General features: G+C 41.6%; 1 protein-coding gene across 1 annotated transcript in view; it reads left to right on the top strand.

The window, feature by feature from the left end:
• The first annotated feature begins 693 nt into the window (after window positions 1–693).
• Window positions 694–15,819, top strand: part of RAPGEF5 (Rap guanine nucleotide exchange factor 5) — a 194,368-nt gene continuing 179,242 nt past the window's right edge. The window contains exons 1-4 of the mRNA XM_038767565.1: window positions 694–738; window positions 5,613–5,719; window positions 11,561–11,682; window positions 13,791–13,959. Coding sequence (XP_038623493.1) covers window positions 5,664–5,719; window positions 11,561–11,682; window positions 13,791–13,959 — 347 coding nt within the window. The 5' untranslated portion in view covers window positions 694–738; window positions 5,613–5,663. The remainder of the gene's footprint in view (window positions 739–5,612; window positions 5,720–11,560; window positions 11,683–13,790; window positions 13,960–15,819) is intronic.

Below are 15,819 nucleotides of genomic sequence, written 5' to 3'. Positions count from 1 at the left end.
ATTTATTTGTGTCATCAGCAGTCACTGCTTTTGTGTCTTAACCCATTGGTCCATTTTGTAGTCTAGGTGGGCTAATCTAAGTCAAATTCAACCTAAGAAATAAAGTTGTGAAATAACTTATATAAATGAGCTAAATTTTTGTCTCTGTCCAAAACACGCATTTGCACAGCTCCCTGCCATTGGAAAAGAACTCTCCACCCACGGAGCAGGGGTCATCCCTGGGAGTCCAGTAAAACTGACATTGTGATGTCCCTATTATAGCTCCAGTCTACCTCAGATCTGACTAGTGTGTTCTCATGCTGATTGGCGTGGGAGAGGGGAGAGGGGAGCGATCGCTTCCAAATCTCAGCTGCCCAGCTTGTCCAACTGTGCTTGCTGACTTGTGTGTGTGTCTACTCTTGTGTGGGGCAACTAACTTTTCCCTCAGAAAGAATTAGGGAAAATGAGAATCGTGAATGGATATGGTGTATATTGCTGGTTCTGTCTGCAGTGACGACCTGATGCCAGACAGATGGATGCTTGTTGCCTGGCTACTTGTAGTGTACCGTAGTTTGAAAACCCGGGTCTCTGCTGTGAAAGGCTAGGAAGCCCAATTGTTCCACCAATTATCAAGACCTTTTCCTTGTGGTTAAAAAATAACAGCCTGTTTCAATTGCATTCTTTTTTCTTTTTTTTTTTAATGTACAGGGTCTGTCGAGAAGAATTTCGAATCCCTACCTTGAACATACTGCTTCCCAGGTACAAATACATTATTTTTTAAATTTTATTTTAATAGTATTTGTTAAGCACTTACCACGTGGCAGGTTGCCTGTCCCACCGTCGACCCCCGGCCCACGTCCTCCCCCTGGCCTGGAATGCCCTCCCCCCGCACATCCGCCAAGCTAGCTCTCCTCTTCCCTTCAAAGCCCTAGAGAGCTCACCTCCTCCAGGAGGCCTTCCCAGACTGAGCCCCCTCCTTCCTTTCCCCCGCCCCCCCCATCTCCCCAGCCTTACCTCCTTCCCCTCTCCACAGCACCTGTATATATGTTTGTACATATTTATTACTCTATTTTACTTGTACATATTTACTATTCTATTTCTTTTATTTTGTTTTGTTTTGTTGTCTGTCTCCCCCTTCTAGACTGTGAGCCTGCTGTTGGGTAGGGACCGTCTCTATATGTTGCCAACTTGTACTTCCCAAGCGCTTAGTACAGTGCTGGGCACACAGTAAGCACTCAATAAATACGATTGAATGAATGAATGAATATAATAATAATAGTAATAATAACTGTGATATTTGTTAAGCTCTTACTATGTGCCAGGCACTGTACTAAGAACTGGGTTGGATACAAGCAAATCAGGTTTCACAAAGTCCCTGTCTCATGTGGGGCTCAGAGTCTCAATCCCCATTTTAGAACCCACTGTTGGGTAGGGACTGTCTCTATATGTTGCCAACTTGTACTTCCCAAGCGCTTAGTACAGTGCTCTGCACACAGTAAGCGCTCAATAAATACGATTGATGATGATGAAATGAGGTAACTGAGGCACAGAGAAGTGAAGGGACTTGCCCGAGGCCACTTAGCAAAGTGGTGGAGCCAGCATTAGAATCTATGACCTTCTTACTCCCAAGCCCATGCTCTATCCACGACAGTATGCTTCTCCTCTTTGCTCTCCTCCACTTCAAAACCATATTATAATAATAATAATGTTGGTATTTGTTAAGCGCTTACTATGTGCAAGGCACTGTTCTAAGCGCTGAGGGGAATGCAAGGAGATGAGGTTGTGCCATGTGGGGCTCACAGTCTTAATCCCCATTTTACAGATGAGGGAACTGAGGCACAGAGAAGTGAAGTGACTTGCCCAAGGTCACACAGCAGACATGTGGGGGAGGCGGGATTCGAACCCATGACCTGTGACTCCCAAGCCCGTGCTCTTTCCACTGAGCCACGCTGCTTCTCTTATTGAAAGCACTTCTCTTCCAAGAAGCCTTCCCTGACTAAGCCCGCCTCTCCTCTTCTCCCACTCCGTTCTGCGCTGCTCTTACTCGCTCCTTTATTCATCCTCCTTCCCACTCCCACCGCACATATGTATATATCTGTAATTTATTTATTTATATTAAGGTCTGTCTTCCCCTCTAGACTGTGAGCTTGTTCTGGGCAGGAATATATCTGTTGTTACAGTGTACTTTCCCAAGTGCTTAGTACAGTGTTTGCACACAGTAACTGCTCAAATACGAATGAATGAATGAATGAATTGTACAAATGCTGGGATAGATATAAATTAATCTGGCTGCACAAAGTACCCGTCCCTCATGGGCCTCACAGTCTAGGTAGGAGGGAGTATAGGTATTGAATCCCCGTTTTACAGTTGAGGAGATGGAGGCACAGAGAAGTTAAGTGGATTGCCCAGGGTCACATAGCAAGCAATTTGCAGACTGGAATTAGAATCCAACTCCTCTGACTCGTGGACACGAGAGGCAGAAGCAGTTTTTCCACTAGGCCATGCTACTTCTCATATTTTCTTTATTTGTCTGTCATGACACTGTTTTCAAGAATAGTGGTGTTATTGCTTAGTGAAGAGTTTACCACAATACAGGGTGTATTTTCTCCCCACTCCCAGAAGTAGTATATGACATTTTAAGCAATTATTCTCAAACTATACCATGTTTCTTGGTGCCCAAAATTATTTTCCATTTCCTTGTTATTTGTCGGTGTGGAACTAGAGTGGTTGCTAAAAATAAAGTGGAATGGGAGATTTCCCGGTTGTCAGTCAGTGAGGGGATTTTGGTGTGCATACCTGCCCAGGAGTGACTCACTGACAACCAGTCAAGAATCTTTTGTCAGGAAAACTCTACTCAATTTGGTAGGGAAACTTTTGGAAACTCACAGTGGAACAGGTCTCCAATTAAAGGAACTGACATCTAACAAGGATAGTCATTGGCTGCCGAAACTCTCATATGCTGAAGTGTAAATAAAGCCATAATTTCCTCCATCCTTTTTCTTCTTTCACCTTCCAGCTCTCCCTTTCCCTTCCTTTTAAATGTAATATTTGTACATTCAATTTTCTCTTGAGAATAAAATTTTAATCTAGCCAACAGTGATGGAATTTTATTGCATTTAAAAAGATTACCCAGGGATCACATTGGAAACATCACCTGGTTGAGTAATCACTTGAGCCCTAAAGGACTCTCGCCCAGAAGTTATCACCATGACTTGGATTCAGTGGGTACTTCTCTCAGATAGGTTGCAGTAAGGTTTATTTCCTCTGGGTCAGGAAAGAAGAAGTCTTACCATATGGACTGTCCTAGGATAGTCTCTGAGCACCACATTGGCACCCTGCATTCAAAGCCTACTGTCTTCACCCAGGGTAGACATCCTGAGTGTTTGTCCTGAGGGCTGGGTCTGAATGGGAGGGATTCTCCAACCTTCTGGCAGCATCTCCAGGAATTGTCTGGAACATCAGATCTCCCCAACTATCGGATCCTCCTTCTCATTGTCCCAGGCTCTATTTTCCTCCCCTCCTCCCTCCCTCCCCCAAATCATGGCCCAAACTCTCTTCTTCCCACCATCATGGCCCCAGGCCCCCTGTAAACTGTAAACTCACCTTCTAAACTGTAAGCTCGCTGTGGACAGGGAACGGGATAGTGGATAGAGGTTGGGCCTGGAGTCAGGAGGTCATGGGTTCTAATCCTGACTGCGCCACTTGTCTGCTAAGTGATGTGCCCAAGGTCACACAGCAAATCACTTCACTTCTCTAGGCCTCTGTCACCTTATCTATAAAGTGGGGATTGAGACTGTGAGTCCCATGTGGCACAGGTTCTGTGTCCAACCTGATTTGCTTGTATCCATCCCAGCGCTTAGCAGAGTGCCTGGCACGTAGTAAGGGTTTTTTGGTACCACAATTATTATTATTATTAATGTGTCGCTTATATTGTTATACTGTATGCTCCTAAATGCTTAATTCAGCGATCTTCACACAAAAAGCACCCAGTGCATATTATTGTCTGATTGACTGACTGACTTCTAGACTGTGAGCCCGCTGTTGGGTAGGGACTGTCTCTATGTGTTGCTGACTTGTACTTCCCAAGCGCTTAGTACAGTGCTCTGCACACAGTAAGCACTCAATAAATATGATTGATTGATTGAATGACTGGATCTTCCCCCACCCAACATGGCCTCAGGCCCTCTTTCCTCCATCTTGACCCCAGACACTCAATTTCCCAGACCTTGGCAGTAGTTGAGCTGGGCCTTGTGTTGAGGTGAAATCTCTTGACATCCATGGACTTGAACAGAAGGTAGGCTGCTTTCCCAAACTCACTTACACACAGCATGCACACATCCACCTGCCATGGAGACAGTCTGCAAGACTTTTTGTGCCATGAATGTTTCCTGATTGGCTTTTTCGATCCCTGCTTGATGGCTCTGACCAAGCTATTCACTTGGTCACTGGTACTTTATAAGAAATTGAAACAGAGTCAGTCTCCTGTGGGTGAGGTTTACAATAGGATTCTAGGAAGGGTTAAATAAGGTTTAAAGTTCCAGGAGATAGGCAGATAGAATAACAAATTGAATAGTGGTTCTATTCATTAGAATGCTAATGGGCTGCTCATACTTGATTAAGCAGCTTGGAAAAATATATTATTCTTAGAAAACTAATAGAGCTGAGCTTAGAAAATGTATAATATTGAGGGGGAAATTATGATGGCTTGGTAACTCTAAACTTTTTTCCTAATCAGGTCAAGTACTTTTTGATGATTTGTGGCTAAAGGAGAGCTGATGGTTGGTGATTTAGAATTTGGGGCATCATTCATTCATTCAATTGTATTTATTGAGTGCTTACTGTGTGCAGAGCACTGTACTAAGCACTTGGGAAGTCCAAGTTGGCAACATGATGAAATGCCAAACCAAGAACCAAAACTCTGCCTCTTGGAGGCCCATTCGAATTGCTGGGAGTTCCAGAATTGCCTCAGCCTCATAAGGTTACCCAAAATGGGGTCCTCCAATGTGGTCTCCCACTTCCTTAACAGATTCTGACCACTCACAAAGCTTGTGAATCATCGAGGTGCTTTCAGGCACGGGGGATTTTAGTCAGTTGACATCCTCTTCAGGCTCTTGGTAAAACCACTCATGAGAAGCCATTTCAGAAAGTAATTTTGTGCTTTCATAAATTAGGAATTTGGAGATCAATTAAGAATTAGGAATCACAAATTAGGAAGTAGTCAAGAAAGGTTGGGAGGTTTTTTTGGCTAAAATCTGGGAAACCACATTGTATCCATAGGGAAAAGAGAGACTCAGCTCTGAGTTTTCCAAAAGGAAAGGCACATCTATTAATTTGTTTCAATTTGTTTAATTTGTCAGTGAAAGTATTAAAAGGGTGGCACCTAGAAAATAAGATAGTGGATTGTATACTTTCTAGAAGTGTAAATGGGCAAATGTCTCAAATTCTGAGACAGCAGGTTGATTTGTGTCTTAATTAAAATTTGGTTAGAAGCGGAAGCTCCTTGGGAACAATTTATGTATAGAGGTTCATCTCATTATAAATGTATGAAATACTTAATGGATCAATAATCAGGCATGATTGGGCTGTTGTTTGTAAATATCTAAGTATGTGATTTTGCTTCATTTTTAATATAGATTTATGGAGAGAGTTCCTCTTGTGCTGGGAGAGCGTTGAGGAATATCTTTATGGTTCAAGCCGCTGACCTGATAAAAGACCATGTGAACCTTAGGGGGATTTGCAGGTAACCCATTTTTATTGATATGTGATTGCATTCGTGGAATGATGTAAAGTTTTTGGCTTAAATATATTGGAGGGTTTTTTTGGTCTCATTTAGTACTGATATGCCTTCCCGATTTTTCAGTGCACTAACATGAGCGTGACTGCTATATCCTGTAACCTGAAGGGAAAGCCTAATCCAAGTATTCTAGGGTAAAAGGGGAAAAGATGCGTTACATACTGAAACGGCCATGAAACTACAAGCAAGTCCTGTCCATAATGTCGCTCCCCGTGCTGTAGCACCAGGAACAGCTTCAAGATTTGAGCTGGGTCAGACAGATAATTGCTCTCCCCCACTTCAAAACCTTATTAAGGCACATCTCCTCCAAGAAGCATTCCCTGACTAAGCCCTCCTCTCCCCGCCTCCCCCTCCCTTCTGTGCTGCTCTTACTTGCTCCTTCATTCATCCTCCCACCCATCCTCACAGCAAATATCTATATAGTGTAATTTATTTATTTATTGATTTGTTTGTTTATTGATTCACCAATTCATTCATTCATTCATTCCTCTCTTCCCCATCCCCCCGCCCTACCTCCTTCCCCTCCCCACAGCACCTATATATATGTTTGTACAGATTTATCACTCTATTTTACTTGTACATATTTACTATTCTATTTATTTTGTTAATGATGTGCATTCAGCTTTAACTCTATTTGCTCTGATGACTTGACACCTGTCTACATGTTTTGTTTTGTTGTCTGTCTCCCCCTTCGAGACTGTGAGCCCATTGTTGGGTAGGGACCATCTCTATATGTTGCCAACTTGTACTTCCCAAGTGTTTAGTACAGTGCTGTGCACACAGTAAGCACTAAATAAATACGATTGAATTCATTCATTCATTCAGTCAGTCATTCATTTATTTATATTAATGTCTGTCTCCCCCTCTAGACTGTGAGCTGCTTCTGGGCAGGAATGGGTCCGTTTATTGTTATATTGTACTCTCCCAATCTCTTAGTACAGTGCTTTGCTCACTGTAAGCGCCCAATAAATGCAATTGAATTGTGAGGGCAGGGATTGTGTCTACCAACCACATTTTCCTCTCCCAAGTTTAGTACAGTGTTCTGCACAAAGTAAGCTCTCAGTAAATGCTACTGATTGATTGATTCTTTTTAGTACCTGGAGATTGATTCTAGTGACGGGACCCGGCTGAGTTGGACCATGAGAACTGGGTGGGATGAGAGGAGTGTTCTTACAGTACATGAGTAGGCATCAATGTACTCCTGTGTTTGAACACCTCTCACATATAATAATAATAATAATAACTGTAGTATTTGTTAAGCACTTACTATGTGCCAAGCACTGTTCTAAGTTCTGGCAGCGTGGCTCAGTGGAAAGAGCACGGGCTTTGGAGTCAGAGTTCATGGGTTCAAATCCCGGCTCTGCCAATTGTCAGCTGTGTGACTTTGGGCAAGTCACTTCACTTCACTGGGCCTCAGTTTCCTCAACTGTAAAATGGGGATTAAGACTGTGAGCCCCCTGTGGGACCACCTGATCACCTTGTAACCTCCCCAGCACTTAGAACAGTGCTTTGCACATAGTAAGTGCTTAATAAATGCCATTATCATTGTTATTATTATTCTGGGGTAGAAGCAAGGTAATTACGTTGTCCCATGTATAGCTCACAGTCTTAATCCCCATTTTGCAAATGAGGAAACTGAGGCCCAGTGAAGTGAAGTGACTTGCCCAAGGTCACACAGAGGATGAGTGGCTGGGATTAGAATCCATGACCTTCTGATTCCCATGTCCGTGCTCTATCCACTACACCATATATGTGTCAGCAGCCTACCTGGGAGTGAGGTCCTTCCAGTTAACAATGAGGCATCATGATGAAATGCCAAACCAAGAACTAAAACTCTGCCTCTTGGAGACCCATTGGCATGCTCGGAGTTCCAGAACTGCCTTAGAGTTATAGGAGTACCCAAAATGGGGATCATCCCACCGTGGTCCCCCACTTCCAGTCAACTATGTGGCCTAATGGAAAACTCATGGGAGTCACAAAAACTGGCCATGAGTCTCAGCTCTGTTGACTCCTTGGGTGTCACTTAATCTCTCTTTGCCTCAGTCGCTTTATCTGAAAATGGGTGAATGTGAGCTCAGTGTGGAATTGTATCTGATGCAATGATCTTGCATTTACTCCAGTGTTTAGCGTAATCACGAGCACTGCCTTAGGTCACTCGGTCCCAACTCTTGGCTTGAGCCAGGGCTAGACTGTGGTTTGGCTGTGCCAAAGATTTTTCTATCCATGAGGCACATTTCCCTGATCTAAAAGGGACCACTATCTGGTGGGAAAATTGTAACTGTAAACAGTTTGATCTGTAATAAAGATCCCCTAAATAAGATTAAATTGTTTTGTGCTAAATACAGTAATTCTACATTGATCCTGACAAAATGTGGACTCTCGGATATAATTTTTTAAAGGAGTCCACCAATCCCATTTCTGTACCTAGGTCTATCAATTCCAAGGACTTCCAGGAAAACTCTTCATCTTTGAATTTGATTCAATTCCTCTGTTAGCAATTTCTCTATAGGCAGGGTTTTTATTTCTCATGTCTGATAATTCTGCTGTGTTCTCCCAAGCACTTAGTACAGTCCTCTGTACGTAGTAAGTGCTCGATGAATGCCATTGACTGATGTTAACTGAGAGCATATTTCAGCTTCTCTCCCTTCCTTTACCTATCCCTTCTCCTCGTGTTCCTTAGAAAGTGAATACTGCCTCTTGGCACCTGTAAGATTTCCTCTTTTGTTCTGGGTTGGAAAGTGAGCAGAAAGTGTATGGATAACTTCATGGTGCTGAATTGCTCCCTCAGCAACCCCCTGGGGGCAAGAGATACTGCCATCAATCAATGGCATTTATTGAGCGCTGTCATCTGGACAGTGTTTGATTTGACTCCTTTCCATTATTCCTCCCTTCCCCCCACCCCATTTCCAGTTGCCCTCTGCGTGTAGATCTATAAATATGGTTTATCCAGGTGACTGAGATATCACATTCACTCTGAATTGCACACAGTAAATGCTTAATAGATACAATTGATTGACTGACTCCAATTCTATGGAAATTTCATGCCAGAACTCTCCATCTGCCAATAATATTCAGAAATATTTTGTTAATTTACATGTGTAGGGAGAAATGCAAGCCACTAAGTGGACTTGTTTCACACTTGTTTCAGTTGGTGGTATCTCAGTCAACAGTGCTCTCGGTAGTGAGTGAGAAGAGCGGCTATTAGGCTCCTGAGGAGCCCACTTTTGGAGATTTCAGTAATATAGAAGATACAGCGTTTGTGTCTAATTCCCATTTGTATACTCTTTCCCAGTGCTTAATAAGGTGGTCTGCACACAGTAAGCAATTAATAAATACCATTCCTACTATTGACCTTCAATAGAGAAAAGATATTCCATAAGCCCCGTATTATACTGTGAGCAATTCTTTCACAAAGGTCCTTGGTTCCAAGGACCATATATATGTATATATATATTTCAGTTGCAAACAAATTGCTTTTGGGGAAGCAGCATGGCCTCGTGGGAAGAGCAAGGAGCTGGGAGTTGGAGGATCTGGGTTCTAATCCCAGTTCTGACACTGTCTGCTTTGTGAGCTTGGCAAGTTACTTAACTTTTTTGTGCCTCAGTTCCCCACTCTGCAAAATGGGAATCCAATACCTATTCTCCCTCCTACTTAGAATGCGCGCCCCATATGGGACCTGATTATCTTGTATCTACCCCAGAGCTTAGCACAGTGTTTGTCACATGGTAAGTGCTTAACAAATACCACAATTATTATTAATAATAATTAACAATACTAATGATTAATAATACCCATTATTATTAATAATAATAGTTGAGTTGAGAATTAGTTCATATTTATAAAATGCTTGAGAGCCTCATTTGGAAGGAGCCATTTAGAATGCCTTGTATTCAACAAAACTGGTTCTCATTCCACTCAAAGCATAAAGTTTTAGAGATATTTGTGAACATCTCGTTTTATGCTGTGAGCCCCATGTTAGGTAGGGACTATGTCAGACCTGATTACCTTGTATCTAATCAGTGCTCAGATATGTTTGTACATATTTATTACTCTATTTATTTTACTTGTAGATATTTATTCTATTTATTTTATTTTGTTAATATGTTTTGTTTTGTTGTCTTTCTCCCCCTTCTAGACTGTGAGCCCGCTGCTGGGTAGGGACCGTCTCTATATGTTGCCAACTTGTACTTCCCAAGCGCTTAGTACAGAGCTCTGCACATAGTAAGCGCTCAATAAATGCAATTGAATGAATGAATGAACTGTTCTTGTCACAGTTCGTGGCACAGTTAACAAATACCATTCTTATCTGATCAGACACCGTGCCCCCAACTGGAAAGCCTTAGCTTCCTTTCCAGTACTTAGTTTTATTCCTTCCTCTTGGGCTCTCACTAGTCGTCTGCAAGTACAGAAATCAGAATAAAGTCGTGTGCATGTATATCAAGCAAACTGGTATTTGAGTCTAGCTGTCAGAAAAAGAGATTTTGTTTGTTGACTTTATCTCACCAACTCATAATCTTTGCTGGGAAGGTAGCCAATTGGCTCTTAAATGATACTCTCTGAGACACAGGTTTCTTCAGATTCCCAGTTTTAAAAAGATTCTGGGGATTCTTCCAGTGACAGGCCTGTGCGTTTTACCAAATTCAGAGCAAGATGGGCTTTTCTGCCTTCCTGGAAAAACATGTGTCCAGATCGTGCTGTGCATCTCGGTGAAATTAGCCAGTTCAGAGGAAGAGCGCCTAGTCCACAAATGAAGACTTTTGATGTAGGTCATCAATCAATCAATCGTATTTAATGAGCGCTTACTGTGTGCAGAGCACTGTACTAAGCGCTTGGGAAGTACAAGTTGGCAACATCTGGAGATGGTCCCTACTCAACAGTGGGCTCACAGTCTAGAAGGGGGAGACAGAGAACAAAACAAAACATATTAACAGAATAAAATAAATAGAATAAATATGTACAAGTAAAATAAATAAATAGAGTAATAAATACATACAAACATATATGCATATATACAGGTGCTGTGGGGAAGGGAAGGGGGTAAGGCATGGTAGACTCATGGTGGGGTGATTCAGTGGTGGGGTGGGCCCCAGTCAGGAGGTAAAGTGGGCCCCCAGATCTTTTCTCTCAACCACTACCAGTGCAACCCCCGACAGAGCAGGTAGTGGTGGTAGTGCTGGGGTGCAGTCGAAATGCTCGCAGTTGTTTCGATTATTGCTTTTATGGGAATAAAATCTAAACCGTAGACTGTACTCTCCCAAGTGCTTAGTACTGTGCTGTGCACATAGTAAGCACTTAATAAATACAACTGATAGAAGCAATCTTTCCTAAAGAGATTTCCTTCAGAAGCTCTGGTCCTCTTTCCATTCCCATATGAGGTAATAGATTGGTACGTTTATTGAGGACTGACTGTGTTGTAGGGAATTTTACTAAGAAAGCACTTGGGAAATACAGTACTGTGGAGTTGCTAGACATGATGTCTACCCTCAAGGGAGTTACACTACAGATAGGAAGGCAAATTTAAGCCAAAACATGAATACATGAGCTGTCTTACAGAAATCAGTTGGGATGTATTCTCTGAACTCATCATAGTACCCAGCCTTGGATATCTGTAACATTATGTGTGATTTTACAACTTGGTTCATTCCCAGCAAGAAGGGTCATTTTTTGTGTGTGGGGGGGGGGGGGGGGGGAGAGGCTGTTTGAATCATTTCTGATGTCAGCTTATCAAAAGGTTTGTTTCTGCAACTGACTTTACCATTAAATGGGTGCATATTTGTGTTTGTCTAGGAGAAGCTGCATTGGATCAGAATTAGTGGACTGGCTTTTAGAACACTGCCCCTTCATTCGATGTAGAGCTCTGGCAGTTGGTGTCTGGCAGCTTCTGCTTGACATGAGAATTTTATTATCAGGTCAGTATTGCTTCTTCTAGAAGCTTGGTTTTCATTAAAACTTTCTGTCAATTTTGAATCTCGTACCCTTTCCTCAAATGTACCCTTTACTTGACTGTACAGAAATGGGAAAAAATGATTATTGTGGATACCCTTTTTTATATTTATTGAACCTTTAGGACATTCCTAATATCTTTTCATTCATGAATAGAACTGGTAGTTTATTTTCTGACCTCGTTATTCCTTTCCTACTTTTTTTGTCAAGGTAATTACATATTTGCCAGTTCACAAAACTGACACATGCAAAAATGTTCTAGTCTTCATATCTTCCTCCCTGTGCTGTTCCTAGGCGTTAGCCTGTCAGTTATATAGCTTAGTCACTGAAAATTCATGGCTGATCCTGTTCTATTTATAGTAGTTACCAGAAACAGGCACCAACAAACAGTGGGAATGTTTGCACTATTTCAATTCAAACTTAGAAATCACCAGCTATTTTGGACACCTTCCACAAAAATCACCACTTTCAAGAAAGATGCTCAGGGCAGGGGTAGCAGAAAGCATTCATAACTGTTGTACTCTCCCAAGCGCTTAGTACAGTGCTGTGCACACAGTAGGCGCTCAATAATTGCGATTGAATGAATCTGTTCTCACCGTGGCCGATTGAGCAAAAGGATTAAAGGCTGGATACCTGGATTTTTTGTACTGTTGTACTGTCCACTTACTGGATAGCCCCAGAAAAGTCATTTATTTTCATCTGGAGATATTGAGGTAATGAAGGATTATCAAGGATGCAGAAAATGGTCAATAAATGCTTCTGATGATATCTACTTTAGAGTGTCACTGAGATGATGATCCAGATCCTTATAAGGAAGTATCCTTCCTGGTGGTGGGAATTTGTGGAGGAAGAAAGGGATAGTAATTCTTCCAATTTGAAAGGTTTTTTTAGTGATAGGATTGCAGTGGACTGAATGGTCCTTTTGTGTTTTGAAGGAGTTACATTTCCAGATGAGTCTAATTTACACCTGAGGAATAATGCTCCTTCTCCCAGAGTCTGATCCAGTGTCAGTAGCTTGACTTTGGCTAATGATTATTATTTGTTTGTCTTTGGTCTTTAAATTTTCTCCCTGCCTCCAATCCCCATTGGCCTGCTAGTTGTGTTATGCTAATACACATTTTATTTAAAATACATTTCCCTCGTGATTTCTGAAACTCCTCTTTTCCCGCCTTTGTGCCATTAAGATGGATTTATAGGTGCCTCTTAACTAGAATATCAAAATAATTGTGTAAATCTCCTGGTCCAAGGTAAAACCCGAGGGGAAGAAGGTCCTTCCTTATCAGCATTTTTTATGGTATTTGTTAAATGCTTATTATGTGCTAGACACTGCACTAAGCACTGGTGTAGATACGAGATAATCAGGTTGGACACAGTCAGTGTCCCATTTACGGCTCACAGCTTTAATCCACATTTTACAGATGAGGTAACTGAGGCACAGAGAAGTTAAATGACTTGCTCAAGGTCATACAGTGGACAAGTGGTGGAGCTGGGATTAGAACCAGATTGAGCCCCCCCTTTTCCTCTGCTCCTCCTTCCCTCCCCATCACCCCTACTCCCTCCCTCTGCTCTACCCCCTTCCCCACCCCACAGCACTTGTGTATATATGTACATATTTATTATTCTATTTATTTTAGTAATGATGTGTGTGTATCTATAATTCTATTTATGTGAGCCCATTGGGTAGGGATTGTCTCTCTTTGTTGCTGAATTGTACTTTCCAAATGCTTAGTACATTGCTCTGCACAAAGTAAGCACTCAATAAATACCATTTAATGAGTGAGTGAATGAATGAGGAACCCAGTTCTTCTGACTCCCAGGAATTGCCGATAAAGATTGAGACCGTAGTCTGTGGAGGTTTTGATTTTTGGTTGGGCCAATCACCTTTCCAAGAACCATTGGTAGACTGGGTAGAGTTAGAATGCCTGACTGAATTTTCTCTCTCCTACTTTTTGGCTATAATACTCGTAAAATAAAATATATAGGTTTGTGTTCATTACTTTTTATCTTGATGTGCTTGGGAGACTGTATGGTTAAGGAAGCTGGCATTAATGTGTACGCTTTGTGTTTCCCACAGTGGATCAGCAACTCTACTTTCAGGACACGTATGTGTTCTACCAGTTTTCATCAGATGAATGCAGTTACCTGTACTGCGAATATGAAAGAGAAGAGGAATGGCAAAATGGTGTGAAGCTTCTGCTGCAATTTGTGCCTCTCATTCCCTCCAGGGCGAGTAGCTGTGACTTGTGAGTTGCTCTCTATCCCAATATTTTTGCTGCTAAATATTTGCCAAGGGTCTGACTAAAATTAGACTCTGACCTTCTTCATAGAATTAAACGAGGACTAATGTTAACCATCCAGTATTTGGAATAATCGAGCAATCATGTTTATTTAGGGCTTACCGTGTGCAGAACACTGTATCATATGCTTGGGTGAGTACAATATAACGGAGTTGGTAGATATGTTTTTTGCTTTAAAGGAGCTTACAATCTAGAGCTCAGAATCTAGAGGGAATCCAGAGAAGGTGTGGGATTTAAAGCTCCAGCCAGGACCTGTGAAGGCCCTGTATTCATGGCCGAACAAGATTCCCAAAGGATAATGGCCAAAGTTGAGATGTCGATAGTATTTTAAATTGGAAAGGCTAGCAAAAGAAGATATTAAACTGGTTTTCAGAATGATGTTTAAAGCCACTGAGATTTATTTAAATAAGCACATGCAAAGCTTGATTGCTTGATGACCAGAATGTGTTTAGCCTCATGGCCACCCTGAAGATCTGCTTGGAGGAAATGGTTGGAAAAAGCTATGGACTGGAATAGTCCCAAACCGACATTCTAGATTCCTTTTTACCCCACGTATAATTTATCATATGGGACTTCTTCTGGAGGGATCCCAAGAGTGCAGCAGTTTAGCATAACACAATAAGTTAAACTAGTCTCTCAGGTTCTCTTGGAGGAAAATTCTTAACTGTCCACAGGGGTATCAGGGCTCTCCTAGTATTGGCAAAGATGCTAGCCATCTTCCAGAATGCTCCAATGTCTTCTGGGAAGTGTAGGCAAAGCTAGCCCATCTGTGCTAAGTTCTCTTGTCAGGCCTTTGCAAAAAGGTTTGAAAGCCCACCACTCCGGCTGTGACATGGCTGTCTAACAGTTAGAAATGGAAGAACATATTTTGGTCCAAATATGAATTTTTGGGTGTTCAGATTCCTTAGGTCTGGGCTAATTGTGACTTTATTTTTTGGAGAGAATAATCAACAACACTTGACAAACTAAAATGTGACTCATGAATGCCATCCTGTGACCTTGATTCAGCGTACTTGTCAAATTTCAATTACTACTCATAGGAATTTAAAAAAAAACCAACAACAGAAAGCAAGAGTTGTTGGCAAGAAGGATTTTAAGTCAGGGTGAACTCAAGCATTATAAAGTCTTGAAATTGCTTTTAAATGCAACTGGGTTTACCCATCCATAAATACCATTGATTGATAGTTAAAATGACATCTTGAATGAACCTTGTTACAGATCAGAAGTAAAGTGTTTTCTCTCTCACCTCTGTCAGCACCCATGTTCACAATTGGAACAGAAATCGGTATTGGATTAAAATGGTTAAATGGTTGTGGTAGCAGCTTTTGAAACAGGAAGATTATTAGGGGCAAATAAGTGGCTTCAAAAAGTTCAGGTTAATGAAATGACCAGCTTAGTCAGTGGGCTAGAACATGGCTAGAACTTCTTCAGCCAAATAACATATCTTTATAATCTGCCATTTCCCTTATCTGTGATTTATTTAAATGTCTACTCCCCTTCTATTCATTCATTCATTCAATTGTATTCATTGAGCGCTTACTTAAAGCACAGTACTAAGCACTTGGAAAGTACAATTCATCAGCAGATAGAGACAATCCCTGTGATAGAGACAATCCCTGTGAGCAACGGACTCACAGTCTAGAAGGGGGAGACAGGCAGCAAAACAAAACTAGTAGACAGGCATCAATCACATCAAAATAGATTAATAGAATTATAGATATATACATTTCATTAATAAAATAAAAAGAATAGACTTCTAGACTGTAAGCTCCTTGTAGGCAGGGATCTTGTCTACCAACTGGATTG

This window comes from Tachyglossus aculeatus, chromosome 2, assembly GCF_015852505.1.
Source record: "Tachyglossus aculeatus isolate mTacAcu1 chromosome 2, mTacAcu1.pri, whole genome shotgun sequence".
Classification (NCBI taxonomy): domain Eukaryota; kingdom Metazoa; phylum Chordata; class Mammalia; order Monotremata; family Tachyglossidae; genus Tachyglossus; species Tachyglossus aculeatus.
Note: the sequence above shows the minus strand (reverse complement) of the source record. Positions and strands in the feature narration are given on the sequence as shown.